The 27,560-nt window shown below is 48.6% G+C and overlaps 1 protein-coding gene and 2 long non-coding RNA genes across 4 annotated transcripts in view; 1 reads left to right on the forward strand and 2 right to left on the reverse strand.

Annotated features, from left to right (window-relative positions):
• Positions 1–8,747: 8,747 nt before the first annotated feature.
• Positions 8,748–11,994, reverse strand: LOC110391169. The gene is made up of 2 exons (XR_002433998.1): positions 11,900–11,994; positions 8,748–8,986 (listed from the first exon to the last, which is right to left on the reverse strand). It is a non-coding gene; the product is annotated as an uncharacterized LOC110391169 (long non-coding RNA).
• A 2,465-nt stretch (positions 11,995–14,459) lies between these two features.
• On the reverse strand, positions 14,460–18,369 carry LOC110391166. Of its 2 annotated transcripts, none has more exons than XM_021382926.1 (3): positions 16,406–18,369; positions 16,094–16,213; positions 14,460–15,671 (listed from the first exon to the last, which is right to left on the reverse strand). In XM_021382926.1, exons 2-3 carry the CDS (start codon positions 16,133–16,135, stop codon positions 14,703–14,705), a joined length of 1,011 nt encoding a protein of 336 aa, XP_021238601.1. In that variant the 5' UTR covers positions 16,136–16,213; positions 16,406–18,369; the 3' UTR covers positions 14,460–14,702. The 2 variants fall into 2 exon arrangements, with proteins under 2 accessions (XP_021238601.1, XP_021238600.1); XM_021382925.1 differs by having other exon boundaries at positions 16,360–18,361.
• Positions 18,370–27,297: 8,928 nt separating this feature from the next.
• Positions 27,298–27,560, forward strand: part of LOC110391170 — a 2,769-nt gene continuing 2,506 nt past the window's right edge. The window contains exon 1 of the long non-coding RNA XR_002433999.1: positions 27,298–27,409. This is a non-coding gene — a long non-coding RNA (uncharacterized LOC110391170). The remainder of the gene's footprint in view (positions 27,410–27,560) is intronic.

The raw sequence follows: 27,560 nt of genomic DNA on the forward strand, positions 1-27,560 counted from the left end.
GGGACTCACCCAAGGGGTAGTGGCAAACTAGGATGAAGGTTCACTTTTCCCATTCCCCCTCTGTGTGGCAAAGAGGGGAGGTTTTGTGAAGGGCATAGCAGTGTTGGATTCCTTTTGTAAAGATTCTAAACCTCAGTTCCCTTCCCATATCCAAATTAGAATGAAAAATAGTATTAAAAATCTGTCTTTTGAGAAAGAACCTCTGAACACAACACTTGTAACTGGCAGTGCTTTGATATTCTAGATAACTGATTCCATAAGGAGTGCCGAGTAATGCTGTCTGATACCATCAGTTGTGAGCATGCTCCATACAAAGTTTTCCTCTGTGGGGGTGTGGAAACAAAATGTGGTGATTCGATACTATGGGGTTATTATGGGGTTAAGAGAGTCTGAGGATTCTATGAATCGATTAGTTGAGGATTCTATGAGGATGCTATGAGGATAGTAGCTCCTGTGTTTGTAGGTTCTGTTATTTCAGATTGTGGTTGTTTCCCAATTCTAGATTCTCTGACTCTGTGATGATTCTGATTCCTCACTAAGAGGATCCCAGATTTGTAGCTATGCATTTCCATATCCATACCCGTGCATAGTGTGTGGAATAGTTCTGGGTGGCTGACAGAACCCAAGCAAAATCAATTTCTGTAGGTTATTTTAAAAAATAATAAAAATCCTTTGTTTTAGTTTCTGCTCCCTGTTCCTGTTTATTTCTGTTCTCTGTTGCTTCATATGTAACTTCCAAACCTGGCATTTTGCAGATAACACCTTTCCCTCCATCATCATTCTGTAGCCCCGAATGATCTCTTGTTTCTCAATTATAACAGTTGTCATGAGCCCATTTGTATAAGAATTTGGGACTGGAGTTCACTCCGTGACTCTTGTAATCAGTTGGTGTCCCTAGTTGCCATCATGCAGGCTTCGCCAATTTATAACAGATGGATACAGCTACAATATACACTCCTAAGGGAGAAGCAGGAATGTATTTCTTGATGTAGATATGCTGTAGTGATTTAACAGCAACTTAACAAGATTGGAGATGGCTGGATACACTTATTTCTTTTCTGCATAAAGGGCATGGTTAAACTCGCACGTACAGGAGGCCTTCCCGTTGAGTCATGAGGATCAGAGCGGACCCCCTTGCTTTCTAAATGCCTCAAACCACAGAGGTAAGGATCCACTCCTAGTCCCAGACTTGTTCAAGAGTTTGTGTCTAAGGGATCATATGTGCACCATCAAAGATGGAACCTTAGTGAAGCTAACAAAGCTCAAACCAAACTTGCTGAGGATCTGAATCAGTAAGGTGTCTTGATGTCAAGGTGTAAGGGATCTCTGTGCAGGTGTGACCTCAAGAGGCATCCCTGCTCGAGGGGAGAGCTTGTCCTGCAGCCTGCTGCTGTGCAGGAAAGCTTAAGAGGCGTTTGTGCTGCTCACTGTTTTTGGGGTAAGACGTTTGACTCATTGCCATACTTCGTTTTTAGGCACTCACTCAACTGGCCCTCGGCTGTTGAACCAGGTGTCCGCTATCAGTTCTTTCATCCTCCTAGTCTGACACAGATTTGTGATTGTTGATCTGTTTTAGCCAGTGTTACCAGGAGTGTTGCTCACTGTCATCCTATGCCATGTCGAAGGAGGAAGGTGGGAGAAAGAAAGAGAGGGGAGTGCATAACGTCACACCAGCTTTGCTGTGGAGGAAGCCTGGTAAGGGCAGTGCTGCTGGTCTGAGTCCCAGATGGCTTTTACCCCCAGGCAATGCCCTGCAGATGGGCTGTGGTTGGACAGGGGCTGCTGCATTCCCTCACACGTCCCCTGCCATTTCTCTTGTCTCAGCAGGCTCCAGTTTAACATCTGCCTTTCATCTGTGATCAGTGCAGCCTGCAGGAGAGCAGCAAATGGCCACAGCACATCCATCTCTGGTAGGAGCTTGGGGAAGCAGCCAGGAGAGGGCAAGGGGCAAGGGATGGGAGAGCAGGGGGACAATGAGATGCCCTCAGCCAGCACTTGTGTGCTGGAGACAGAGAAGCAGCTGGGACTGGAGTTCCTCTCCTCTCCAGGTGCTTCCCTGGGTCTTGGCTGTTCCTAACAAGGAACTCTTTGCTTGCAGGAGCCTGTGACCTTTGTGGAAGTGGCTGTGTATTTAAGCAGGGAGCAGTGTGCTCAGCGAGCACTCTACTGGGACGTGATTTTGGAGACGTACGAGTCCATGGCCTCACTGGGTGAGGACTTTGCTGCTTTTCATCCTTGTTAAAGCACCTTTGGCAATGCGGAACGAGCCTCTGCAAGCGGTAGAATAAATGCAGTGCAGCTACTTATTGACAAACACAACAGCAACAACAAAAGAAACACAGGTAAGCATGAGTTTCAGAAGCGATTAAGTATGCTCAGCACTCTGATGAAAGCCTCAGAGTCACTGCTGGCAGGCAGCTGTTGGCCAGGAGGGGGAGGATCAGCTCTCTGCAAACAGCCCTTGTGTTGCTGCATTGCATGCTCCAAAATCAGCACATTTTGCACAGCCATGGGTGCCTTCCCAGTGTTCTGTCTGCTGGTGGTTTTACTTCTTCTGCCTTCAGATCAAAGCAGAGTGAGTCTGCCTACATCAGTGGAAGTGCTCCCTTCATGGAGGTGCAGATCCAGTTGGCTGTTGTGGAATTCATCTTGAACCACACAGATGTCCTCTTCTGCTCCAAATCCAGCTCAGTCATCAGAGATGGAGCAGGTGAGTGTCTTCCTCCATTAGCTTTACCTTTATCAGTCACTGTAATCAAATTCAGACCTCTTCCAAGATCTTTGAAATACGCTTTTACTATCAAGGAGACAACAGACTTCTGGGCTTATATAAGAATATGGCAAATGTGGCTACTGGTATCTTTCTGGGAAGCCAAGGATGCTCTACAAGAACACACATCTGAATGTTTGGCTGCTGCTGTTATGTCCTCGCACTGACAAACCATACAGTATAACTTAACTCTGTCTCCCTACTCCCTCTCTTCTTTCTAAAATCACTCTCATCAATGCTTCTACGTATTTTCTCGTTTGAGTTGTCTGGCAGTACAACACAATGCATGATCTGTTGATCCTTACAAGCATCTTAGAAGATAAATAGCAATTAGTGGATTTAAAGAAAGCTCTTGGTATTCATTAGCATTGATGTTAAGAAGCGTAAGTCTTGCTCTTAATGTGAAGTATTCTGACAGCTGCTTTCCTGGTTATTTCTTCTGCATAGTTTCTGTAGGAAAATTGCCATGCAGCTGGACAGCCCTGCCAAAGGCTACACGGGCCCTACAGCTGTTGCCCAGTTCTCTGCCTGCATTGCTGATTTGTGGCTTTAGGATGAGGAATTATCTGCAGTGTGTTTGTGCCCAACCTTCGATCCTACAGCTTTCCTTGAGTAACTGCTAAGACCATAAGTGTACCTGTTCCAGTGGAAACAAACAGAGTTGCACCAGGAAGGAAGTTTCATCTGCACATTAGATGAATGAACGTGAAGAGCATAAGCTATTATTATTCCAAAGCAGCATTTAGTTTGTTCCAGCTGCTTCGTTACCCTGACTTTCCTTCTTCATTCTCTTCAAGTTCTCCAAGTTCCCGGATCACTGCATTCAGCGTTTCCTTTACAGTTCCAATAGTCACCGGCAGCTAGAAAATTAATTGAAATGCAAGTCATGATTGCAGTTCTTCCCGAAAGCAAGAGGCTACATTCTGAACTCTGTTTCAGTGGGGAAAAAGCTATTTGTTTACATAAAAGTTATCATCTGCAGGAGTCAAAACATTTCATGTTCTGGTATTTATAGAAGTTTCCCACTATTTTCTTAATGAGGTTGATAGTTTCCGAGTAGAATTAATGCTTGTGTGAATTGTCCTCTTTCTTACATTAATTTTAACAGGTGTGGGGTTTTGCTGGAAGAAAAATTTAAATCTTCAAATGCTTTGTCAGCAAGTGGAAGCTCTAAAGGTAAACAACTTTGTCACTATATTCAGTGCAGAACAGTTGATCTTTTTGTTATGGTCAGTACTTGGTGACTTAGCATTGGACTGACATTCTTACTGGACTACTGCATAACTCAGTGAAAATCTCTGCTCTAAGCGTCTGCTGAAATTGAGTGAGAGTGTAAAACTTGTTTCCTAAAAGCTGCCTGGGGACTCAGAGGTGTGAACAGAACCTTTCTAAAGACTGTGTGAACAGAAAGAGTCCTGCTTTCATCAGCTTGGCTGTTGTCCTCTTGGTTCTGGGTTTTCTTCTGGCTTTAGAGAACAGTCTCAGAGTTTTGTACAGTATGGGCAGATCTTGAATTATTCCAGCAGTTAACTCTTGATTTTTTTTTCTCAGTCCTTCAACATGCCTTTAAATATCAAAAGAGTAGGGATCATTCCTTAGGTTTTCTTCAAATACCTGTGCAATGCATTTACATTTTCTTAATTGAAACATTGTCTTTAACAGAATGAAGTTCAAGAAATGAAACATAATAACTCCAGTGTGAAGTATCATCTCATCAGTGGCCTGCTGAAAACTATGGAACAGATGCTATGTCAGATGGTTATTAGAGAACACAAAATCTTCATGAAGCTCCCTTAACAAGTAAGTTGTTGCTGTTCCAAAGAAAGCAACTGCAAAGAACCGTGTTTCATGCCAAAGCCCAAATCCAGCTATGTGGGAAACACACTGCCCCCCCATTAACTGAATGTGCTGCAAGTTTCAAAGCCAGCAGTAACACTGCACAAGACAAATTTGGATCTGCCTTTGCTAGAGAGGAGGTCAGTGGGACTGTAACATAAGGTTAGTGAGAAATGAACCCACTCCCTCCTAACATGTTGCCTGCCAGAATCCAAGCAAAACTAACACAAAAGCATCTCTTCCACAATTTTCTTTTAAACTTGAACAAGTAGATGCTCTAAAGACCACTCAGAATTACTTGGGATCTGCTTTTTCTATAGCTGTTCTGTGTGCCTACTCCAAAATGAAGCAAGTGATGAAAACTGTTGTTCCTGTGAGAATCCTAACTGGCAAAGTCAACCAAATGTGCTAGTAACCATTGTTCAGGCAGATTATTATATATATATATATTATAATTATATATTTCTTATATATTATATCTGTTAATTTCAGAAGACTGAGAGCAGTATTTTGGTTGGCTCGGGAGCGTGGAACTAAAAGATGACTGCTTGAACAGTAGAAGTTTCACTAACAGCTATTATGGTAATAGGTTGAGATTAGTTAGTAAAAAGCACAGATTTCCCATGAAACAAGTCCTCTTCAGTTGCTATTTAATGTCTTCTAGAATATCAACACTCAAAGCTACTCAATAGTACATGTTGCTGCAGACAGCTTTTCTTTTATTCTCAGTCCTGAATTTTGCTTCTCCACCTCTGTAGATGGCACCTCTATGGCTCTTCTCCATAATCCTATATTGTTTGATGAAAGGACATAAATAAATAATCCTTGTGACAGTATGAAGGTCATAGAATCACAAAGGTTGGAAAAGACCTACAAGACCATCTGGTCCAACCATCCCCCTATCACCAACAGTTCTCACTAAACCATGTCCCTCAATACAATGTCTAAACGTTCCGTGAATGCCTCCAGGGTCGGTGATTCTACCACCTTCCTGGGCAGCCCATTCCAGTGCCTGACCACTCTTTCAGAAAAGTAATATTTCCTAACGTCCAACCTGAATCTCCCCTGGCTCAACTTGAGGCCATTCCCTCTCATCCTATCACTAGTCACACGAGAGAAGAGGCCAATTCCCAGCTCACTACAACCTCCATTCAGGTAGTTATAGAGAGCGATAAGATCTTCCTTGAGCCTCCTCTTCTCCAGACTAAACAATCCCAGCTCCCTCAGCCACTATTCGTAAGGCCTGTGCTCCAGACCCGTCACCAGCTTCGTTGCCGTTCTCTGGACATGCTCCTTGATCTCTTTCTTGCAGTGAGGAGCCCAAAACTGAACACAGTACTCAAGGTGCAGCCTCACCAGTGCTTAGTACAGAGGGACAATTACTTCCCTGCTCCTGCTGGCAACACTATTTCTGATGCAAGCCAGGATGCTGTCATGGTTTTGTGATACACTCCAACTGAGAAGGACATCTTAGCTGCGTATGAGGGGGTTTGAGCTGCTTCTGAAGTAATTGGTACTGAAACACAGCTTCTTGTAGCACCTTGACTGCTGGTGCTCAACTGGATGTTTAAGGGAAAGGTTCTCTCCACCCATCATGCTACTGATGCCACTTGGAGTAAGTGGACTGCGTTGATTATTCAGCAAGCTCGGATGGGGAATCTCAGTCGTCCAGGTATCTTAGAGGTGATCATGGACTGGCCTGAAGGAAAAAAGTTTGGAACATCACCAGCAGAAGAGGTATCACGTGCTAAAGAGGCCCCACCGTACAACGAATTACCAGAAAATGAAAAGAAATTTGCCCTGTTCACAGATGGATCGTGTCATATTGTGGGGAAGCATCACAGATGGAAATCTGCTGTGTGGAGCCCTACACAACAAGTTGCAGAGGCCACTGAAGGAAAAGGAGAATCAAGCCAATTTGCAGAGGTAAAGGCTGTCCAGCCGGCCTTAGATGTTGCTAAATGGGAGAGGTGGCCAGTACTTTATACTGACTCATGGATGGTGGCAAATGCCTTATGGGGGTGGTTACAGCAGTGGGAACAAAATAACTGGCAACGAAGGGGTAAACCTATTTGTGCTGCTGAACTGTGGAAAGATAGTGCTGCCCAAACAAAGAATATAGTTATAAAGGTGCGTCATGTAGATGCTCATGTGCCCAAGAGTTGGACAACTGAAGAACAACAAATTAACCGTCAGGTAGACCGAGCCTCCAAAATTAAGGTGGCTCAAATAGACTTGGACTGGCAAAACAAGGGTGAACTGTTTCTAGCTTGCTGGGCCCATGAAACCTTGGGCCATCAAGGAAGAGATGCAACATGTAAGTGGGCTAGAGACCAAGAGGTGGACTTAACTATGGACGCTATTACACACGTTATCCACGACTGTGAAACATGCACCACAATTAAACAAGCCAAGAGGATGAAACCTCTCTGGGGCAAGGGTGATGGCAAAAGTATAAATATGGGGAGGCGTGGCAGGTTGATTATATCACCTTGCCAAGGAAGCCGCGATGGTAAGCATTACGTGCTTACCATGGTGGAGGCAACCACTGGGTGGCTCCAAACATTTCCAGTACCCCATGCTACCACCCAAAACACCATATTAGGCCTTGAGAAACAAGTCCTGTGGCAACATGGCACTCCAGAAAGGATTGAGTTGGATAATGGGACTCGTTACAGAAACTCCTTTGTTGATAGTTAGGCCAAAGATCATGGCATTGAGTGGATTTATCATATCACTTATCATGCACCAGCTTCTGGTAAAATTGAGCGGTACAATGGGTTGCTAAAAACTATGTTGAAAGCAATAGTTGGTGGAACATTTAAGCATTGGGAGAAGCATGTAGCAGAAGCCACCTGGTTGGTCAACACTAGAGGATCAATCAATCAAGCTGGTACTACCCAGTCTGCGGGTCCCCTGCTGCATTAGCCATGGGACCGGTCTGGGCCAGCCCCTAAACCACCGACACTTCTCCTTTCTCTCTTTTCTGGGCCTGTGGGCCTGCTGTCCCCGTCATGGACACAGATCCATAGATAATGCCATGACAGATGCCATTGGCCTTCTTGGCCACCTGGGCACACTGCTGGCTCATGTTCAGCTGAGCATCAACCAATACCGTTTCCTCTATGCATCTTCCAGCCACTCTGCCCCAGGCCTGTAACATTGCCTGGGGTTGTTGTGGCCAAAGTGTAGGACCTGGCACTTGATCTTGTTGAACCTCATCCCATTGGCTTCAGCCCAATGTTCCAGCCTGTCCAGATCCCTCTGTAGGGCCTTGCTACCCTCAGGCAGATCAACACGTCCTGCCAGCTTGGTGTCATCTGCAAACTTACTGAGGGCTTCTTCCTGATCTGAGACTTGAATTTCAAAGGCAATAGTAGAAGATGTAATTGGCCATGGAGATTGGAACTTGCTACATTGCAACATGGTCTGTAACTTTGTCCCAGCATTCCGCAACTTGGACTGTTTTTTTTCTGTGGATGAAGAGAAAATGCATAGGCTCCCAATCTGTTTCTAACTACCTGAGAATTAATTCAGCTCAGTAATAAGGACACTGTGGGGTTAATGTTGCTATTGTTCTGAAGTAATTTAATCTTCATGTTTTGTTCAATTTCTGTCCAAAGCTGCAAAGGTGACTGTGCCATCAGATGATCCACCATCTGATGATGTTATAACTGTTGACGAGCTAACACCTACCCCAGAGCAGAAAGCTCCTGCTGGCTTTCTCAAGCTGCCTTCAATATTCTTCTGTTATAAGAATAAGCCTGGATACATGCCTGAAGAGGATGATGGTAAGGAGTGTCCAAGTTGATCTTTGTGTTGCTTTTTTTTGTGGGGAAAGGGTATAGTACTATTAGAAACAACAGACTGATATAGTTTGGACTGATGAACAATAGCAAGGATGGAAGATCCCTTTGGCCAGTTTAGTGCAGCTGTCCGTGTTCTGTCCCCTCCCAGCTTCTTGTGCCCCCACAGCCCCTTGCTGGCAGAACAGTATGAGAAGCCGAGAAACTGAAATCTCCTTGGTTCTGTACAGCACTGCTCAGCAACTACTAAAACAGTGTGTTACCATCGTTGCTTTCTCCTAAAACCAAAACAGCATTTTACCAGACATAATGAAGAAAAACAACTCTGTCCCAGCTGAAACTAAGACAATAAGTAACCAAAACATTTACATTTTTATTACATTTTTAAAATATTTTTTAGTTAAAACTTAAAAAATGAGAGCAACAAAGCCATAAAAATAGTGGGATATTTGATCTTACTTTTGTGAAACAAATGCGTCAGCCTGGTTCAATGGAAGTGATTGCAGTTCTCAGTGAGTTCTCAGGGTGTTTGTCAGAGATTTTTGATGAAATTTTATTCTTCCTGTGCTTCATCCTTGAAAATAGTTGTTCACAAACACACATAACTGCCAAGAAGTGATGACATCGATAAAGAGTGACTGTGCAGCAAAGGATATCTTTCTCTGGTAAGGGAAGTCTTACAAAATTCTAGTACAGAGACATAATCAAATTTTAGCCCAGCATGCTCACAAGTTATTTGTCACGTACTACTTTTAATTGCCCAGTCCTGACAGCTGTGGGATGCAAGACCCTGTCTGCATGTGCGTGAGCAGAGAACTTAGCAACTGACTGTTGCCCTTTATTTATGCACCACCATCTCAGAATCCACTGTCTGCCCCGTACAGTTCTGCTTCTCCTTTGGGGAATGTCCCCATTCCCTTTCCCCTTCCCCTGCCCTTCAAATTTGTCCTGAATCTATAATTAAAGGAGACAAAGTTCTGTCTCTATATCGACTTTTTTAGTTTATTTTAGCCAAAGTTACTGTCGTTTACAGTGAGTTTGGGGACAACCACTTGTCCCCCTTTCTAGTATGACAACGAGTTGATGACCTGCAAAAGCTGGTATTAAATCCCTTGCCAGACACCCCTCCCTGGGGGATGCTGTACAGATCTCTGTGTAGTCATTGCTGTCTCAGCAACCAATCAACTTAAGATTTATTTTTCCTGTTTTTCTTTTCTTTCTAATGGAGGGGTGAAAAACATTCTAGGTTTAGTTGAAGTTCCTGATGAAGAGACACAGTTGAGATTTTTCAGTGATGCATACTTGTATTTCAGATGATGTAGCTAAAAACTTGATGTAAATTCCTCCATTTTTTCCTTTTTTGGCTTAATGAACATCATGTATTCAGTATGAAAGCTTTATACTATACGTTCCATGTATTAAGAAAATATATACATTTAATCTTTGTAAGCCTGAAGCTTTATCCTCAAATGACAATAGCAGCAGGCTAGCTAGAACTGCACCGAGCTCACATAAAAGTGTCAGTTAAAGAGAAAGGAGAGGCTTTTCTGTAGGCAAACATCATGTTTATTCAAAAGACCACCTCTTTTTTTTCTCCCTAGCCCTCTCCTATGAAGCTCTCAGTTCCCTCAGCCCTTAGCTGTGTTCCTGAAATTCAGATTTCCAGAAAGAATTGTGCCTGAATCAAACAGACTTTCTTCTGAAATGCTTACCAGTGGGAATTGCAGGAACTCTTCTCCTCTGGCTTGCTTGGGAAAGAGAGAGCCCTTAAAACTGAATTCTTAAGAGGAAAGGAATGATGCTGGGCTTCCTAGGCTTTAAAAAGTACTGAATGGAGAAACTAGTTGTGCAATAAGAATTCTGCTGGCCTTTGTTGATCTGTGTCATAGCTGTCAGTTTGAAACCCACTTCTCTGACAACTGAGTTCTGCAGTCCAGGAGCTTTGTTTGATATGGTTGAACTAAAAAAAACAGAAGATTTTTAGAAGACATTAAAACAGAGAGGACCTGTCTGAACTTCTTTTCTTTTGGCTAAAAGCTTGCTTTCTGAGGTATGTTTTGTGATAAGACTCTAACTGACTTACCAAGGAGGCAAATGGTGGGTGTCGCTGTGTGGCAATCAACATCACCGTGTGAACATTCGGAAGCATTTCCTTTGGGGCTGTTTGCCCCAGGAAGAGAGTGCTCAGGAGTGTTTACTGGCGGAAGATCTGGCCTGTGACCAAGTAGCGCCAGCTTGGTATGTGAGACTGGGGAATGATACCATAGTATCCTGTGAAAAACAGGATGCAGGTGGGCACCTCCCTGCTCCCTCTTATCTACTGGCAAGGCCCGGAAGATGGGTTTTCTGCTGAGATTCCAAAGCCAGAAGCTGCCACTCCAGAGAGAACTGACTCAACCACTAACTGTCACTCCAAAGAGAGCTGACTCGACCAATTTGGACTTATTTAATAAGTTCATACTGCTGTTGGAGGTTGTTGTCGACCAAAGCAGTCGTCAACCAAAGCGGTTGGCAACCGAACAACAAGCCCTGATGACCCATCACCCGAGAAGATCAATGTCTGCGCTACAAACAACGCTGGACCCCTGGTGGTGACTATCTCTCTTGCTTTCTACAAAGACTCCTTGCTTTTTTTTTTTTTTTTAATCTCTTTTCTATCGCCCACCTTCCCTTTCCCATCCCCCTAAGCTACTAGGATTTGTAAGAAACTGGTCAGGCTAACATTTGACCCATTGTGTCTTAATCTCGACGTCGGGTATACATATATTAAAAGAACCCCTTCTCCCTCCTGTAAATTGGAGCGAGACGGGACCTCAGCAGTGGGGCTGAAGAAGGTAATGTTAGCAGCTTCTGCAGTCTCTGTTCATTTTTCAGTGAATTTAATCGTAAGTGAATGCTCCATCTGGGAGGAAAGAAGTTGCATGTGGTACTAACCACCCATTGTGGCAGCGTTTTCAAAACCAGATGATCTGAGAGAGTAATTCTGCTCTCCCAAAGCTTGCACACGTGCAGACACATGTACCTCTTGCACTTCTGACACGGTTAAAAGAAAAACAGCATCAACAAGAAGTCAGTAACATGAGAACATGCAGTGTTCACAGTTTGTAATTAGGGACTATTCTGAGAGCCACACCTGATCCAAACCTCGACTTGGCTGCACGAAGTGCCAGTCCTCCAAGCTCTGCCCTGATTTGCACCCTGAGTTTTCCCACGCAGCAGCTCTCGGCCCTCACTGCTGCCTGCTGCGTGATTACACCAGCACTCGGTGGCAAGCGAAAGGCAAAACCCAACGCCTCCGCCACCACGTGGATGGTGCGTTTAGGGAACCCTGCCGTCTCTTGCAAGTTATTAAGGCCGTGACGTGCGCTACGAGCAGGCTGTGGCGGTGTGCCGCTGCCTAACGGGCCTGGCACTGCTGCGCAGGCTACGTGCTCCGCGCCAGCCCTAGGCCCTCGCGCGAGGAGAAGGCACGGCGCCAGGGAGTCACCTCACAGGCCTCTTCCCGCGGTCCCGTCCTCCACGTCAGGCTGAGAAATCGCCCCCTGCCACAGCAGCAGCGCACGGAGCAGATCCTGCCGAGTCCAGGACCGTTAATGCCAAACCAGCAGCGCTCGGCGGGAATAGGACCCGGGCTAGAAGCCGCACCGACACCGGCTCCATGCCGCGCCCCCTCCCCGCCCCGTGACCACGTGACGCATCTCACTCTGGGGCGCGGAGCCGGAAGTGACGTCTACGGAAGTAGCCACGTGGGGGGGTGCACAGTGGTTTCCGTTCGTCAGGGGGGCGGTGGATTGGTGCTGGAGCGGGAGCGGCGCGCCGAGTTCTCAGGTGGAGGAGGGGAGAGGAGGGGCTGGGAGGGAGAGGGGGTGGGGTCTGCGGTGACTGCCCCGCCCCCCGGCACGGCGCCGCTCCCACACGCAGCCCCCAAAGGGACGTAGACTCCCCGTCGCTGTTCCGCGGCCTTGGCCTGCGTTGGGCTTTGTCTCGCCGCTCCGTTCCTGAGAGGAGAAACAGAGCGAACGGCCGCACTGCGGCGCCCGGAGCGGCTCCCCAGTCTCGAGAGACCGTGTCCTCCCCTTAGTGCAGTTTCCGGACTGCGCCGAGTGGAACTCGTGTCTGAGTGCAGAGGGCTGCGTAGAAACACGAAAGAGGACAGAAATGCGTCTTTAATTAAGACTTGGCGTTATTTTGTCTTGGTATTTGTGTAACCTGCTTCTGCCTTTTCTGGCTGTGCAGGTGCTCTTTGAAGCAGCGCTGTGTGGGGCAGAGCCATGCTAGCTGCAGTGCTGCATTAGCTGCGGTGCTCTAAAGCTCTTTGTTTTCAGCCTTCTTGTCACGTTCATGCTAAGCTTTTCTCTCCTTAAAAAAAAAAAAGTGCTTGGATTATTTTATTTTAGCCAAAGTTACTGCCGTTTGCAGTGAATTTGGGGAAAATGATTTTTCCCTCTTTCTCCATCCCTTTCTAGTATGACGAGTTAAGGAGTTGATGACCTGCAAAGCGAGACATGATTATTTAATCTCTTGCCAGACACCCCTCGGAAGATGCTGTGCAGGTCTCTGCGTTTAAAGTCATTGCTGTCTCAGCAGCCAATCAACTTGAAGTTTATTTTAATTTTTATTTCTAATTGAGGTGTGAGAAAGTTCTGGGTTCAGCTGTAATTGCTGGTGAAGAAACACAGTTGTGATTTTTCAGTGATTGGGAATCCAGAGCCGCTGGAGAGGGAAAAAAGGACATTGAGGATGATATTGGGGTCCCAGAACCTCTTGGACAGGGACCGAGGGGACATGGGGGCCCAGAACCACCCGGGAGGGAACAGTGATGAGACCATGAGTGTACCAAAACCACCAAGGAACATCAGGAGAGCATGGGAGGAATTTGGAGTCCCATTAGAGTGAGATAAAGGGGGTGTCCCATAGAGGTTAGGGGCTCCTAGAGGTACTGATTTTTTGAGGGGGTGGTCTGGTTGGGGTTGGGAGGGTTTGGAGGACTCCCATTGGGACTGTGGACTCCAAGGGCTCCTATTCTGATTTTTTTTTGGAGGGGGTCTTATGGAGGTTGGGAGGTTTGGGGAGTCCCATTGTGGTTGGGGGTCCCATTGGTTTGTGGAGCTCTCAGGGCTCCTTTTTTCATTGGAGGGAGTCCTATAGAAATTGGGAGGGTCTGCAGGTTCCCATGGGTCCTGCCTTTTTTCGGGTGGGCTTATTGGATTTAGCAGAGAGTGGGGAGTCCCATTGATGTTAGGGGATTTTGAAGGGGTCACGGGGATCCCATGGAGGTTGAGGGGTCCTGAGGAGACCTGAGGGGATCCCACTAGGGTTGGGGACTCTTAGGGGTGCTATTTTTGGGGTTGTCCCATAGGAGTTGGGGTCCCAGGGTTTGCAGTGACCCCACCAGACCTGCAGACTGGAGCTCCTTATCCAACCCTCCCATCTTGCCCCCCTAGCAGCCCGAGACCCCTCAGTGGTGCCTCAGTGACTCCAGGAGCCCCTGGCCTGTCGCAGGATGTGACAGGACCACTCCTGGACTATGCTTGTTGGTTTTGATGGTTGGGGGCTGTCACCTCCCTGCAGGGTCTGGGAGTCTCCAATCTCCCCCCATTTCAGGAGGGGGCATGATAACATAGAGGGGACATGTGGTAATGCACACAGGAGGTGACAGGGACATGGCCACGGTGGCCTTGGAGATAGCAGGTCGCCCATGGGGAGCCCAGAATCCCCTTATGTGGTAATGGTGGCTTTGGGAATCCCAGAACCAACAATGGGGACACCAGGAGCTCCCCGTGGGGACACCAGGACCCCTTTGTATGGTTGAGGTGGCTTTGGGGACACCAGGAACCCTCATGTGCCCAGCAGGAAGTGACATGGAAGAGACACAGCAGAAGTGACATATAGGCATGTAGATGGGACGTGAAACGGACACAAGAGTAGGTGATACATAGGAGCATGGAAAGGAACGGGGAAATAGACATGAGAAGGGGACAGAGGAGGGGATGTGTGAGGATCCTGCTGACACATTAGGGATAAAGTGACATGGAGCCAGAACCTCATCACGTGATAACATTTTTATAAAACAAAATAATTTTTATAAAACAAAATTGTTTTCCCATTTTTATCAGGAAGTGGTCCCTGGAGATGTTGAGGGGATGCACGGAAGTGACACTGAGGTGACATTTAGTGACAGCCCTCAGTCCATTGGTGGTTGGAATGGTGGTCCCAAAGGCCCCATCTGCCGTCTCCATGATCCCATGATTGTGTCAGTGCCACCAGTCCCTGATGGACACATTTGTCCCCTAGCACAGCCCTGGTGGCAGCAGCCTGGGTAGGGCATTGGAGGCCTCTTGGCAGCGCTGTGTGATCTTAGTGGCCTCGGTGACACTGGAGGTGGCCAGCAGGCTCCGAACACCCCGCAGTGTCCCCAAGAGGTGCTCCTGGGCCAGCTGGGCGCTGGCATCCCACAGCGCCTCAGCCACCACCACTATCTCCGCCAGCTCCTTGGGGACATCCATGTCCCCCTGGGTGGCCTTGGGGACATCAGGGCCACCATCTCCAGTAGTGACACCCACCATGGCCTTGATGTCCCTGAGGCAGCACTCCACATGACTGTAGTAGTTGTAGGCCCCCATACAGGCTGCTACCAACTGCTCAAGGAGCCCATGGGCCACTGCTGCGTGTTGTCCCCTCTTCTTGGCTTCCAATGCTGCCACCACTGCTGCCGCCACCTCCTCGGTGGCCTTGGTGGCTGCCTGCAGCCCTTCCCTGGCCTCTGCCACCCGTGCATCATGAGCTGCCACCACCTCTGTCACCTGGGCCACCTCTGAGGACACCACCACCACCCTGGTGGCAGCCATCAACCCTTTGTGTGCTTTGTCCTCCTGTGTCGCTGCTTCCACCAGGTGGCCCTTGGTGGCCTCAGTGGTGGCCATGGCAGTGGCCACAGCCCCACAGGCATCCCTCAGGCATGCAGCATCCTCCTGCAGCTTGGCCCAGATGTCCTTCACCGTGGTCACCGCCTTCTGCCATGAGTCGGTGATGGCTGTGGGGGCACCAGACTGTTCCTTGGTGGCCCCTAGAGCATGTCGCAGGAGGGTGGCATTGCCATCCGGGTGCACCATGGCTCTGCGCACGCTAGAGCTGAAGGTCAGCAGCCTGGCCCGCAGTGAGCCCATGTCCCCTCCCAGGGAGATGTCCCCAGGGATGGTCCCCAACTTGCCCAAGGTGGCCACCACAGTCACCAGAGGCTGCAGCAGCTCTGGAGACACCTGCAGATGAGGGCACAAAAGGTGGTGTCCTCCCAGGTCCTCCGTATCGTCCCTGCTGTCCCCACCAGGTCCCTATCAGGACCTCTCTTCCTGATGATAGCCCCAAGCCCTGTCCCCTGGTCCCCATGTCTCCAGGTCATGGCCAGCCACCCCATCCCCTCTGATCCCTCCCCACCACCAACTGCTGTCCCCTCAGTCACCCCCGCCACCTCCTGTCCCCCTGTCCCCTTTTCCCTGCTGTCACCTCCCAACCTGTCCCCTTGTCCTGTCAGCCACCTCCTGTCCCCTGGTTCCTTTTGCCACCCCTTGTCCCCTCTTCCACTCCCTGTCCCCTTGTCCTCCCTGCCACCCCCTCACCCCTTGTCCTCCCTCCACCCCCATCTCTGTCCCCACCCCCAGAACAGCTCTGCACTCTGCCCCACCTCAGAGGGGCCGATGGCCCTGGTGACATCCTGCGTCCACATGAGTGGTGGCAGCAAGGTGACAATCCGCCGGTCCCAAGGTCGTCACTTTCAAGCTGGATTGCGCAGAAAACCGAGACTCTAACAAATTAGAGCAGTTAGCAGCGATTAGTGCTGTAGCAGAAAATACACAGTAATAAGTATTAAAACAGATTACTAAAACAGCTTATTTTGAGCCAATTTTTCACAAAAATAAGGAAAATATAGTTAAATTTGAGGCTGGGCACCTATGGGTCCATCACTGTGGGTACTGAGAGCGGAGATTCAGCTGACCTCGGAAACAGTGAAAAGAAGGAAAACCAATCCAAAACGGGACTGGGTGCTGCCGCAGGGAGTTGCAAAGGGAAAGGAAAACTTCCTGCAGAGCCAGAGGGCGATTGGCTGCAAACACGTGGTGTGGGGGCATGCTGGGTTCTGTTCCGTTTCTGATTTTCCGGGAGGGAGACTCCCCTTTTTCCAGAGTTTTTCCTTATTTTTTCACTTTTTCTCCTCATCTCCTGACCACCCACTGCCCTCAGTGTCCCCTGATGTCCCCAATAGCTCCTCATGTTCCCCAAACCCTCAGGATGTCCTCAGCATGTCCTCATCACAGCCTCAGTGGTGACTCCAGTTTTGTCCCCGACACCTCCTCAGTGTCCCCAGTGCTGTCCTGGCATGTCCCCACAATGTTCCCCATGACTTGGGGGCATTCTTGAGGACAATCTCGAGTTCTTTAGTGGTGACATTTAGGGGCATTCCCTCTCCTGCTGACGCCATGTAGCCACCATGTCCCCAACCCCAAGTGACAAATTGGAGGCTCAGTGTTCAGTGTGTCCTTGAAGATTACTGCGGGGACATGGGACAGTGTCACCAAGTTGCCCCAGTGCCCACAGGCTCTGGTGTCCCCACAGCTCTCCACTGTCCCCAGTGGGACAGGGAACATCATGTTGTCCTCCAGACAAGGAGGTCCTACCTGGTGTCCCCAGATGGGACAGGGGGACATCCTAGTGTCCCCATCCATACAGGTTCCTCGGCAGACCTTCCAGGAGTTGGTTCCCTCCTCATCCTTCAGCATGATCTGTAAAGCCACCACAGTGTTCCCCAAGGCTTGGGTGCTGGCAGGAAAACTTTGGGTCACCTCCAGGTTGAGGGTGACGGCAGCCACCAGGATCTGGAGGTGATTGGTCACCTCCTCCAACACTTCCCTAATGGTGGAAGCAGCATTGATGGCTTTTCTGGCCTTGGTGGTAGTGGTGGTGTTGGTGGCAGCGATCCAGGTCGGATGTGCTAGTGGGACGTTTAGTGACACTGATCGTTGATGGCAGTAGCCGGGTGGCCCTCGGATTTTTCCACAGCCCACAGGGCCACCTGGCAGAGGATAATGACAGTGGGCAGACAACGGACAAGGTGGCTTTCCTGTGTCACCCTCAGCACATCCCATATGACATTCAGGGGACACTGGGGGGACATTGGGGTGTCAAGGGGGACGGGGACGTTACCTTGTGTCCCCCATCCCCTCCTGGTGTCCCTTGTTCCCTCCCAGTGTCCCCATTCCCTTTCATTGTTCCATGTCCCATCCCAGTGTCCCCTCATCCCCTCCCACTGTCTCCATTCTCTCTCAATGTCCCCATCTTCTCCTAGTGTCCCCTGGTCCATACTGGTTGGCTCTATACTGGTCTATTCTGGTCAGTGGGGCTCCCTCATGCTCTGTACTGCTTCCTACGGTTCTAAAGTGGTTCTTACCAGTCCATACTGGTCCTTACTGGTCTAGACTGGTTAGGGCAGGGGAAAGACCACAGTGCTCCCTACCTGTATATACCAGTCCCTACTGGTTTATAGTAGTTTCTACTAATCCCTACTGGTATACACTGGGCTAAACTGATATGTAGAATACCCTAGTGGTCCATACAGATCTATACTGGTCAGAGAAGGACTTCCTACTGCTCTGTACCGGTCCCTAGTGACCTGAACTGGTCCCTAGTGGCCTGAACTGGTGCCTACTGCTTTGAACTGGTGCCTACCAGCTGGAACTGGTCCCTACTGGACTGAGTTGGTGCCTACAGGACTGTAGAATTCTCTACCACTGGTGATTCAAGTAGACCTTTAAGGCTTCCTACTTGATCCTATTGATTTCTACTGGTCTGTACCCTTACTCATTTCTGCTGGTTTCTACTGTTTCTCACTGGTCTGTACTCATGCAGTGGGGCACAGAGGAACAGCAGCCCCACAGTGATGTTTCACAGGACCCCCAGGAGTTGTTGGTGCTGTTGATTCTGTCCCAGCTCCTGCTCCAGCTCTTTGGCACTAGTGGTGGAGATCTCCTCCCAGGCTTGATAGAGCTTTCTGGCCTCCAGCCCCTGCGCTGGCATCGGCTCTGCCACCTCCGTCAACATTGCCACCAACACGGCCACATAGGGTCACCTCCCCTTTGGGACCCAGGTGTATGCAGTGCCCAGTGCTGCTTCCATGGGTGCTACCAAACTGCTGCCATCCCTGTGGTGTCCCCAAGCTCCCTGAGCACAGGAAACTACCAACTTCTCCTTCTGTCACCTCACAGGGCTGTCACCACTGGAAGTCACTGCATCAAGGTCAATCCCAGGCCCCTGCTGGGGGACCGATATGTCCCCCAGCACCCACCTGTGCCTGTGAGGATGTCCCCAAGCGGGTGGCACTGCCCCTGTCCCTTTCCATCCAGGGCCCAGGTGACACGGGGGGACCAATGCTGGGTTGTCCCACACCTCACACCACAACCCAGCACAGCTAATAAAGAATACCTGACTTAACGGTGACAAAACTTTGCTGTTAAGTTTTTATGTTTGGTGGGGGATCCCACTAGAGAAATGTGGGGACACTTTGGGGGCAGGTGGTGATCCATGGGGGATGTGCTGGGGACACAAAGGGACCCCTGGAATACACTAGGGGCATTTGGTGACATCACAGGGACATGTGGGGACACGCTGGGGACAGGTGGGTTCACAGTAAGAACGCGCCACAACACGAGAGAGCACCATGGAACTCCGAGGACACTGTGACAACAACAGCACGCACCGTAACACCCACCTAACTCCATCACCACCCCTCACGCTCTACAGTCATTCCTCTCTTATTGGTTCTCCGCGCTGCCACTCCCCCCCTAGGACCTCCCATTGGCCAGCGAGGAGGCGGGACCTCCTATTGAGTGCTCCTACTCCACAGGCAGGGCGAGGGGTTGGGCTCTTCGCTCTGCTCCGCGCTGATTGGTTGCGCCGCCTCGAGCGGGATAGGGGCGGAGCCGTGAGCGTTCTGAGTGTGTGCTGGGAAGGAGGGGCGGAGTGGTCCGGGATTGTGGGAGGTGGTGGGGGTCACTGGGGCCGTGTGCTGGGGGGACGGGGAGCACTGGGGTGATGTGAAGGAGTGGTTAATTGGAGCCATTGGGAGCATGCGCATGGGGTGAACTGGGAAGTACTGGGGTGAACTAGAGGCAATTGGTCACTGAGAAATTCTGGGAGAGTGTGAAGGATGAACTGGGAACGACTGGGAACATGCGGGGAGACACTGGAAGGCACTGGGAGCATGTGTGGGGGGAACTAGGAAGTACTGTGGCCCCACTTTTGACAATAGGGAGGCGCTGGTTGTGTAGGTAGGGTGGGCTGGGGGATACTGGAGGGTCACTGGGATGTAGTGGGACTATTGCAGTACGGAACTGGGAGCAACTGGGAGCCACTGGGAACATGGGTGGGGATACTGGGGAGCACTGTGATGATGAAGGGGGTGATTAATGTGAGCCACTGGAGGTATCTGGGAGGCAGCAAGAAGTCTGTAACTCCATGCATTGGCTGCCTTGTCCATTCCCTTCTTCAAATCAGATTGTATGCAGCTACGTACCACGGGGTGAGTTTCCTTTGCTGGCTCTGTCAGCATGCGGCCCACCTTTTGGTGTCTGCCCTGTGGGGTATTTCCTTCTTGTATAGAACTTCCTCCTGGCAGAGTAACTGTAGCAGCTTCTGGAGAGCTGCTGTGATAAATTACTGGACCTAATATTTTCTGTGATTCCTCTTTTAATGGAGAAGACAGGTGATTATGTTGATTGAAATGGGTGACCCAGCGTGCTGCTGTTTGGGATCAGGCTGCCCTGACTTAGGAATGTGTGTCAAGACTTTCACCACCCCCGGGGTTGGTAGTGTTTTTACTTTAACTTCAGGTGTCTGTGTTATTGGCTCCACTGGTTGTAATGCGGAACTTGTGGCTGGTAGTCATCTCCTTGTCATACTCTATCATTCTTCTGCTCCATGCCAGACCTGGGACCAAAACCTGTTGAGTGCTAACAGAGCCTTGTTGCCACAGTCCCCACCCAAATTCCACTTTAATCACATGCACCTCTAATTCGGGGAAGAGTGGTGTCAAAAATGTCTCATGCCTGTATCTATTTAATTGCTCAATTCACCTGCTGAAAGGTGCCTAGTTGTTGTTGACCCGAATCCCACTGAGCTGAGAATTTGCTCTATCCAACAGTGTTAGAGTACTCATTGTATCTGTTGTAAGTTCCACGGAAATTAATAGGAGGCATTTCAGAGCAATGTACTTACACATGCAGAGGATATGATTGCTTAACCTTATGGATATGTATGCAGCAGGTGTTTGTTCTGTATTAACAAGGCAGAGTAAAGCAGCACTGGATGCATGAAAACCTTGCAGCAGGAGGGGTGTTCGGTTTGTGCAAGTATTGCACAAATACCTGGCATCTGTGCAGAAACGAAACCATGTCTCCTTTCTAAACATATATCCCCAGTGCATTTCCCACCTCGATGGTTACATTTCAGGAAATACTGTCACCATCAGACCATGTTAAAAGGTGATCTCCATTATGTCTATGAGTTCCCTTTCATTTGTGCTAACACTCACTGAAAAGGACAAAATTAGAGGAGAGTGTCCAGGAGAAGAGCAAAGCAAGAAAGGAGCTGCCTGGTGTCACAGAAGGGATGCAGGACATTGTGTGGCCACGGAACAAACAGGACCCAAGGCAGGATTGACAAAGTTCTTTAGTTTCGCATGAGCATAAGACCTCTCCTCCACTGGGGAAAGGGGCAGGAGAGAGCCCTCCTGCTGCAGTGTGCAGCAAACTGCTATGCAGAGATGCCCAATGGCAGCGGTATGCCCCTCTGACCATGGCACTCACAGCCCCTCGCAGCCACGCTACACATGTGCCCCACATGTGCTACTAATTATTAGTGCATATAATTCCTGTGAGGAATAACTGAAAGAGCTTTTTAAAGCCCATATCAGACAACTGGAAAACAAAATTACATTTCTCACGAGGCAAGCTGCCACATCTTCAAACAGTATTTCCCCTCTAAAATTAAGAGCTATATCATTAGAGGAGGAAAAGGACTCAGATCAACAGGATCCTTGGATCCAGGTTGAATCCAAAAATACAAGGGAAATCAATACAACAAAAGCCCGACTAGAGGATTTGGGAACATCAGATCCTCTAGAAATAAGGCCAATCATTACCCAAAAAACCAAGAATGTTCAGGATAGACCAGCGGGGTTGCCACCTGCGGAGTGGCCCCCTGCCCACACCACATTACATGTGACAGCGTGCCTGTACTTGGCCACTGAACTCATGGAGTTTTTACAATGATTTAAACAAAAACCATGAGAGAACATACCAGCCTGGCTCTTAATACTGTGGAACGTGGGGGCCAAGAGTGTGGTTGTTAATGGATGGAGATTTCTAAACTTGCACCCATCACCACACATCTGGCTCTCAGGCAAAGATTATACACGGCTGAAATGCATAATGATGAAAATCATTCTCTAATTCAGTGGATATTAGCTGCACATAGAATCACATGGCCAACTAAAATGAGGTACCAATAAATACTGGTCTGTGGACCTCGATGGAGGAACTTCAAAATTACATCAGAGAACTGGGAATGAAGGAGGTGATCTGTGCTGACCTCTTAGGGAGTCCAGACCTGGTTAGGTTCTCAGCAGGGATGAGGGACTTCATCTTACAACAAGCTCCTCCCCACCAGTATGGCACACTGGTGTCTGTACTAAACCCTTTGGTAGTCCCGGATGCTGTTGTCCAACAGTCCACCCAGTTAGTGGCTGATCAGGAGAAATGGAGTGCCTGAGGACCAGGCGTAATATCCAAGCATTGGAAGGGGCAGAGGTCCTCCCTATAACTAGAACTAGGAGACCTGCCCCGTGGACATATCAGATTGGGACTGATACAGGTATCCCAAAAACAGGTGTTTAATGATTTAATCCGGGCTGGAGTTCAATTTGCAAAATTTGATCACCAGGCCAATCATGTCCTCCTCCAGCTATGGAGGCAGTTGGAGGAAAATCAAAAGTTTCAAAATATCCCCAAAAAAAGCTTACTGAACAACAAGAACATGGAACTTGGAAGATTTCATCATTCCTAACAAAAGTAAAACGCCTCCTCAAGTGACCCAGGCCACTATGCCCAAGCCACCTGAAGAAAAAGAATTGGCAATTGCACAACTACTTGCATGACAGGGGATGCCAGCCCCCCTGCACCTTGAGCCCCCAGGTGGGACTTAAGGCCCTGTGTTGAATTGACTGTTTCATGGTCCTGGAAGAACATACAGCAAGTGATAGCATTAGTGGAAACAGGCAAGGAAACCTCAATTATATACAGTGATCCAACTAAATTCAATGAAGATAGGGCAGTGATTGGAGTGTTTAGGGAACAGACCGTCCCCATAACCCAGACTTGACTGAAGCTGGGGGCTGGGCGTCTCCCACCCTGGGAGTGTAAGGTGTCTATTGCCCCAGTCCCAGAGTATATACTGGACATAGATAGAGTATGGGGTCTGACTCTCCAGATAACCATGGGGGAATTCAGACTAAGAGAGAGATGTATTAGTATCTGGGTGCTGCAGGCAATATTAAGAGGCCATGTGAAACATGAGCCTATTTGCCTGCCAGAGCTATGCCAGATTGCTAATACTAAACAGTTTAGATTCCTGGGGGGTCAGAGGAAATCTCAAGAATGGTGCAGGAACTAGAAAAAGTAGGAATCATAGGATCTGCATATAGGCCATATAGTTCTCCCATATGGCCAGTACGAAAATCAGATGGCACATGGAGAATGACAGTGGATTACAGAGAATTGAATAAGGCCACGCCGCCCATTCATGCAGCTGTACCCAGTATTGCCTCCCTGATGGACACATTGAGTAGGGAGATAGAAACCTACCACTGTATCCTAGACTTGGCAAATGCATTCTTCAATATTCCCATTTATGAAGAATCACAAGATCAGTTTGCATTTATGGGGGGAGGCAGGCAGTGGACCTTTCAGATCCTGCCGCAAGGATACGTGCATTCACCAACATATTGCCATAGCTTAGTGGCACACGACCTAACAGATTGGAATAATCCCAATAACGTCAAACTGCATCGCTACATTGATGATCTCATGTTGATGTCTGACTCACTGGAGGCATTAGGAAAGGCAGTAGATTCACTGACTACCTGTCTACAAGAGAAAGGGTGGGCTATAAACCCACAGAATGTGCAAGGACCAGGCCTGTCAGTGAAATTCCTGGGTGTAGTTTGGTTTGAAAAGACCAAAGTACTACCCAGTGTGATAATACACAAGGTTCAGGTGTTCCCTGGTATGTGATCCTATATGTCCCTTGCTTTGGCATGGTAGGGACACCATCTTGCAACTGCAAGAATTTTTGGGTATATTGGGTACTGGCATTCCTTTATACCCCACTTAGCGCAGCTGCTGAGGCCTTTGTATCGACTCACAAAGGCCAAAAATGGGACTGGGGGAGAATGGAACGAGGCCTTCCAGCAAGCAGAACTAGCTGTTAAACAGGCCCAGGCACCGGATATATTCCTACCAGACATCCATGTAACTCAGGATGGGTTTGGCTGGGGCCTATGGCAGTGCCAGAATTCCGTTCCTACCCCAGCTGGGTTCTGGTCTCAGGTCTGGCATGGAGCAGAAGAGAGGTATAATATGATTGAAAAACAGTTATTGGCCACCTATTCCACGTTACAGGCAGTAGAGCCAATAACCCAAACAGCAGTTACAGGAGGTGATACAGGAGAACCAGCATGGCTTCACCAAGAGCAAATCCTGCTTGACCAAACTAGTGGCCTTTTGTCACTGCATCAACGGACAAGGAAGGAGCCACTGATGTCATCTATCTCGACTTCAGTAAGGCCTTTGACATGGTACCCCACAGCAACCTTCTCTCCAAATTGGAAATATATGGATTCAATGGGTGGACTGTTTGATGGACGAAGAACTGGCTGCAGGATCGAGTCCAGAGACTCATGATCAGTGGCTCAGTGTCTGGATAGAAATCGGTGATTAGTGGTGTTCCCCAGGGGTCGGTGCTGGGACCAATACTCTTTAATATCTTCATCAGTGACATTGACAGTGGGGTCGAGTGCACCCTCAGCAAGTTTGTGGATGACACCAAGCTGTGGGATGCGATTGACACACCAGAGGGTCAGGATGCCATCCAGAGGGACCTAGACAGTCTGAGCAGGGGGCCCAGGTGAACCTCATGAGGTTCAACAAATCGAAATGCAAGGTCTTGCACCTGGTTTGAGGCAACTCCACTACCAATGCACATGAAAGGGTGGAACGCATCCCTGCTGAAAAAAACCTGGGGGTACTGGTGGATGGGAAGCTGATCATGAGCCAGCAATGTGCCCTCGCAGCTCAGAAAGCCAACCGTATCCTGGGCTGCATCAAAAACAGCGTGGCCAGCAGGGGGAGGGAGGTGATCCTGCCCTCTACTCTGTGCTGGTGAGACCTCACCTGGAGTACTGCATCCATATGTGGAGTCCTCAGTACAGGAGAGACATGGACCTGCTGGAGCACGTTCAGAGGAGGACCACAAAAATGATCCAAGGGATGGAACTCTGTCCTGCGAGGACAGAGAGAGAGAGCTGGGGCTGTGCAGCCTCGAGAAGAGAAGCTCTGAGCTGACCTGATAGTAGCCTTTCAGTGTCTAAAGGGAAGCTACAGGAAAGAAGGGGACAAACTCTTTAGCAGGGTCTGTGATGATAGGACAAGAGAAAATGGTTTCAAACAGGGTAGATTTAGGTTAGATATGAGGTAAAGTGCCTCACCACAATGAGGGTGGTGAGGCACTGGAACAGCTTGCCTAGCGATGTGGTTGATGACTCTTCGCTGGAGACTTTCAAGACGAGGCTGGATCAGACCCTGGGCAACCTGATCTAGCTGTGGTGTCCCTGTTCATTGCAGGGGAGTTGGACTAATGGCCTTTAAAGGTTCCTTCCAACTCTAAGGATTCTATGATTATTTTTTGGTTTAGAAAAAAATTCTAAACAATTTCAACACAGCAGGTTGATTTTTAACATAAGTTATACAGCTAGGCTGATTTCCTCAAGTACAAGGACCATCCATTGCTGGATCTTTTCTTTAATGAGCAGATCTCAAAACTTAATTCTGTAAACCTTCAGTTGAAGAGTTGAAATATGTCCTTCAGTAACATGGTCATTTTTGCTTAAAATGAAAGGCATTTCTTCACATGCAACACAAAATTTTGCTCCCAGCTTGCTGAGATTCACTGGAAACTCAATCAGGTCTAAAAGAATTCAGCTTTTTTAAATTTGAGATATGCTGTAGGGATTTCCTTTATAGAGCATAGAAATTTCATTAACATGAACAAACAGAAAAAAATACATACTTTTTTAAAAATGTAGACCACACAGGTGAACATTGTTTTGCTATATCTTTCTGTGCATCATGTTTTCTTCTATGTGTACAGGAATATTTTCATGTACATGATGCCTAGTATTCTAAGAAGCTACTTTTAGAATATCTTGCTTTTCTGCCAGGTTTTAAGGATCATATATATTCACATAAGTAATGCTGAGTACCTTGTTGATGCATTAAAATACTAAAGCACAATAACAGAAGAGCTACTTGAATGACTTCTGAGGCATGAGGCAATTTTACAATCAGTACAGGACTGCTCACTGATCTTTCAGGTCCCTGACAACTCAAGCCATGCTATGACTCTAGGAAAGCCCTGAGGCCTGTCAGCACTCCTCAGGGCACAGCCTCTCCCTGGGTGCCCTCCACCCCAGTGCTGCTTACACAAAAGATCAAAGGTCCTTCTTCCACCCTGCTGGAGTTTTCTCCTAGTAAACGCTGATCATGCTGACACTGTAAATCGTTCCATCAGGAAACTCACCAAGGCTCAAGTCAGAGTGTTAGACAGCAGGCATTCTTTATTCTCAGTTCTGGATGCATGAGAGGATTCTTCCACCTCATCGCATATCCCTGGTACAAAAGATCTTCAGCTTATGTATATTACTTGTGTTACATATGCAAAGACTTTCCCAGGCAGTACATACATTTTCAATACTTCCCTCAAAACCATTAACATAGGCTTCTGCCTCCTTGTGCATGCTCTGTCTCTTTGTGGTAGTGGTCCTGAGACCCTCTGCATGAAGTCAGTAGTCTTCCTCACTGCATTCACTGACTGAACCCGGTCTTCACTCATGTTCAGTTAGCTCCGTGCCTTGATGGCACAATACTCACTTTCACAAAGTTAGCTGATTCAAGCAGAACCTCCTTATCTGCCTGGTATCTGGGGGTCAGTATATGATCCTTTTACTAAATTAATATATTGGTCCTTAAGCTTATATATTGATCCCATTTGGTAAGCCAACCTGTATCACTATCTCCATCCACAAGCATTAGCAAGCTTAGCAATATCGCTACATCTTTTATCAATGCCTACACGACAAGGGATTTGGGCCTGGAAATGAGAGATGTATTGAGAAAGGCCATTCCCCATGCAGGGGAACTGCTGAAAGATGTGGATCCTGTAAAAGGTCACTTTGGCATAAATATCGCCGACAGCGCTCACGCTGCACAGTGTTATTTCCACAGAGAAGCTCCGTCCGTCCGCGATGTAAACACGCAGCCTCTTCCCGACAGCATTCCCACAGCCAACATAGCTCCTCAATGGCTTCACCCGCTCTTCAGCGCCACCCTCCAGCACGGCAGCGCATCTCCCCACCGGTCGGGACTCGCGGTACCCTTTCTCAAAATGGCGGCTGTCAGCGTTACCCTGCAGCTGCCCAGCGAAGGCTGAGACGCCTTTCCCTAGAGTAAAATGGCTGCGAGGAGGGCTCGCGCCCCGCCCTGCCCAGGTGACGGCCAGGTCGCGCGGTCACGTGGCGGGCTGTGAGCGGACGGGGTGGGGTTGGTGGTGGGGGCGGTGCTGGGCTTTGTCCGCGCTTCGTGTTTGTGCAGTGCGTTTTGCTTTCGGTCACCTCCAGGTGGGTACTGGGGTCGGTGCTCCTTACTTGCGGGATGATGCCGGCGGGTTGGGATCAGGGGCGGCGGGGCGAGTGGGGCCGATGGGCGCGAGGCTCTGCGGAGCGGTGGCATCGGGCTCCTGGGGCGGCGGCATCTGGGGGCGGGGAAGTC

This window comes from Numida meleagris, unplaced genomic scaffold, assembly GCF_002078875.1.
Source record: "Numida meleagris isolate 19003 breed g44 Domestic line unplaced genomic scaffold, NumMel1.0 unplaced_Scaffold314, whole genome shotgun sequence".
NCBI lineage: Eukaryota > Metazoa > Chordata > Aves > Galliformes > Numididae > Numida > Numida meleagris.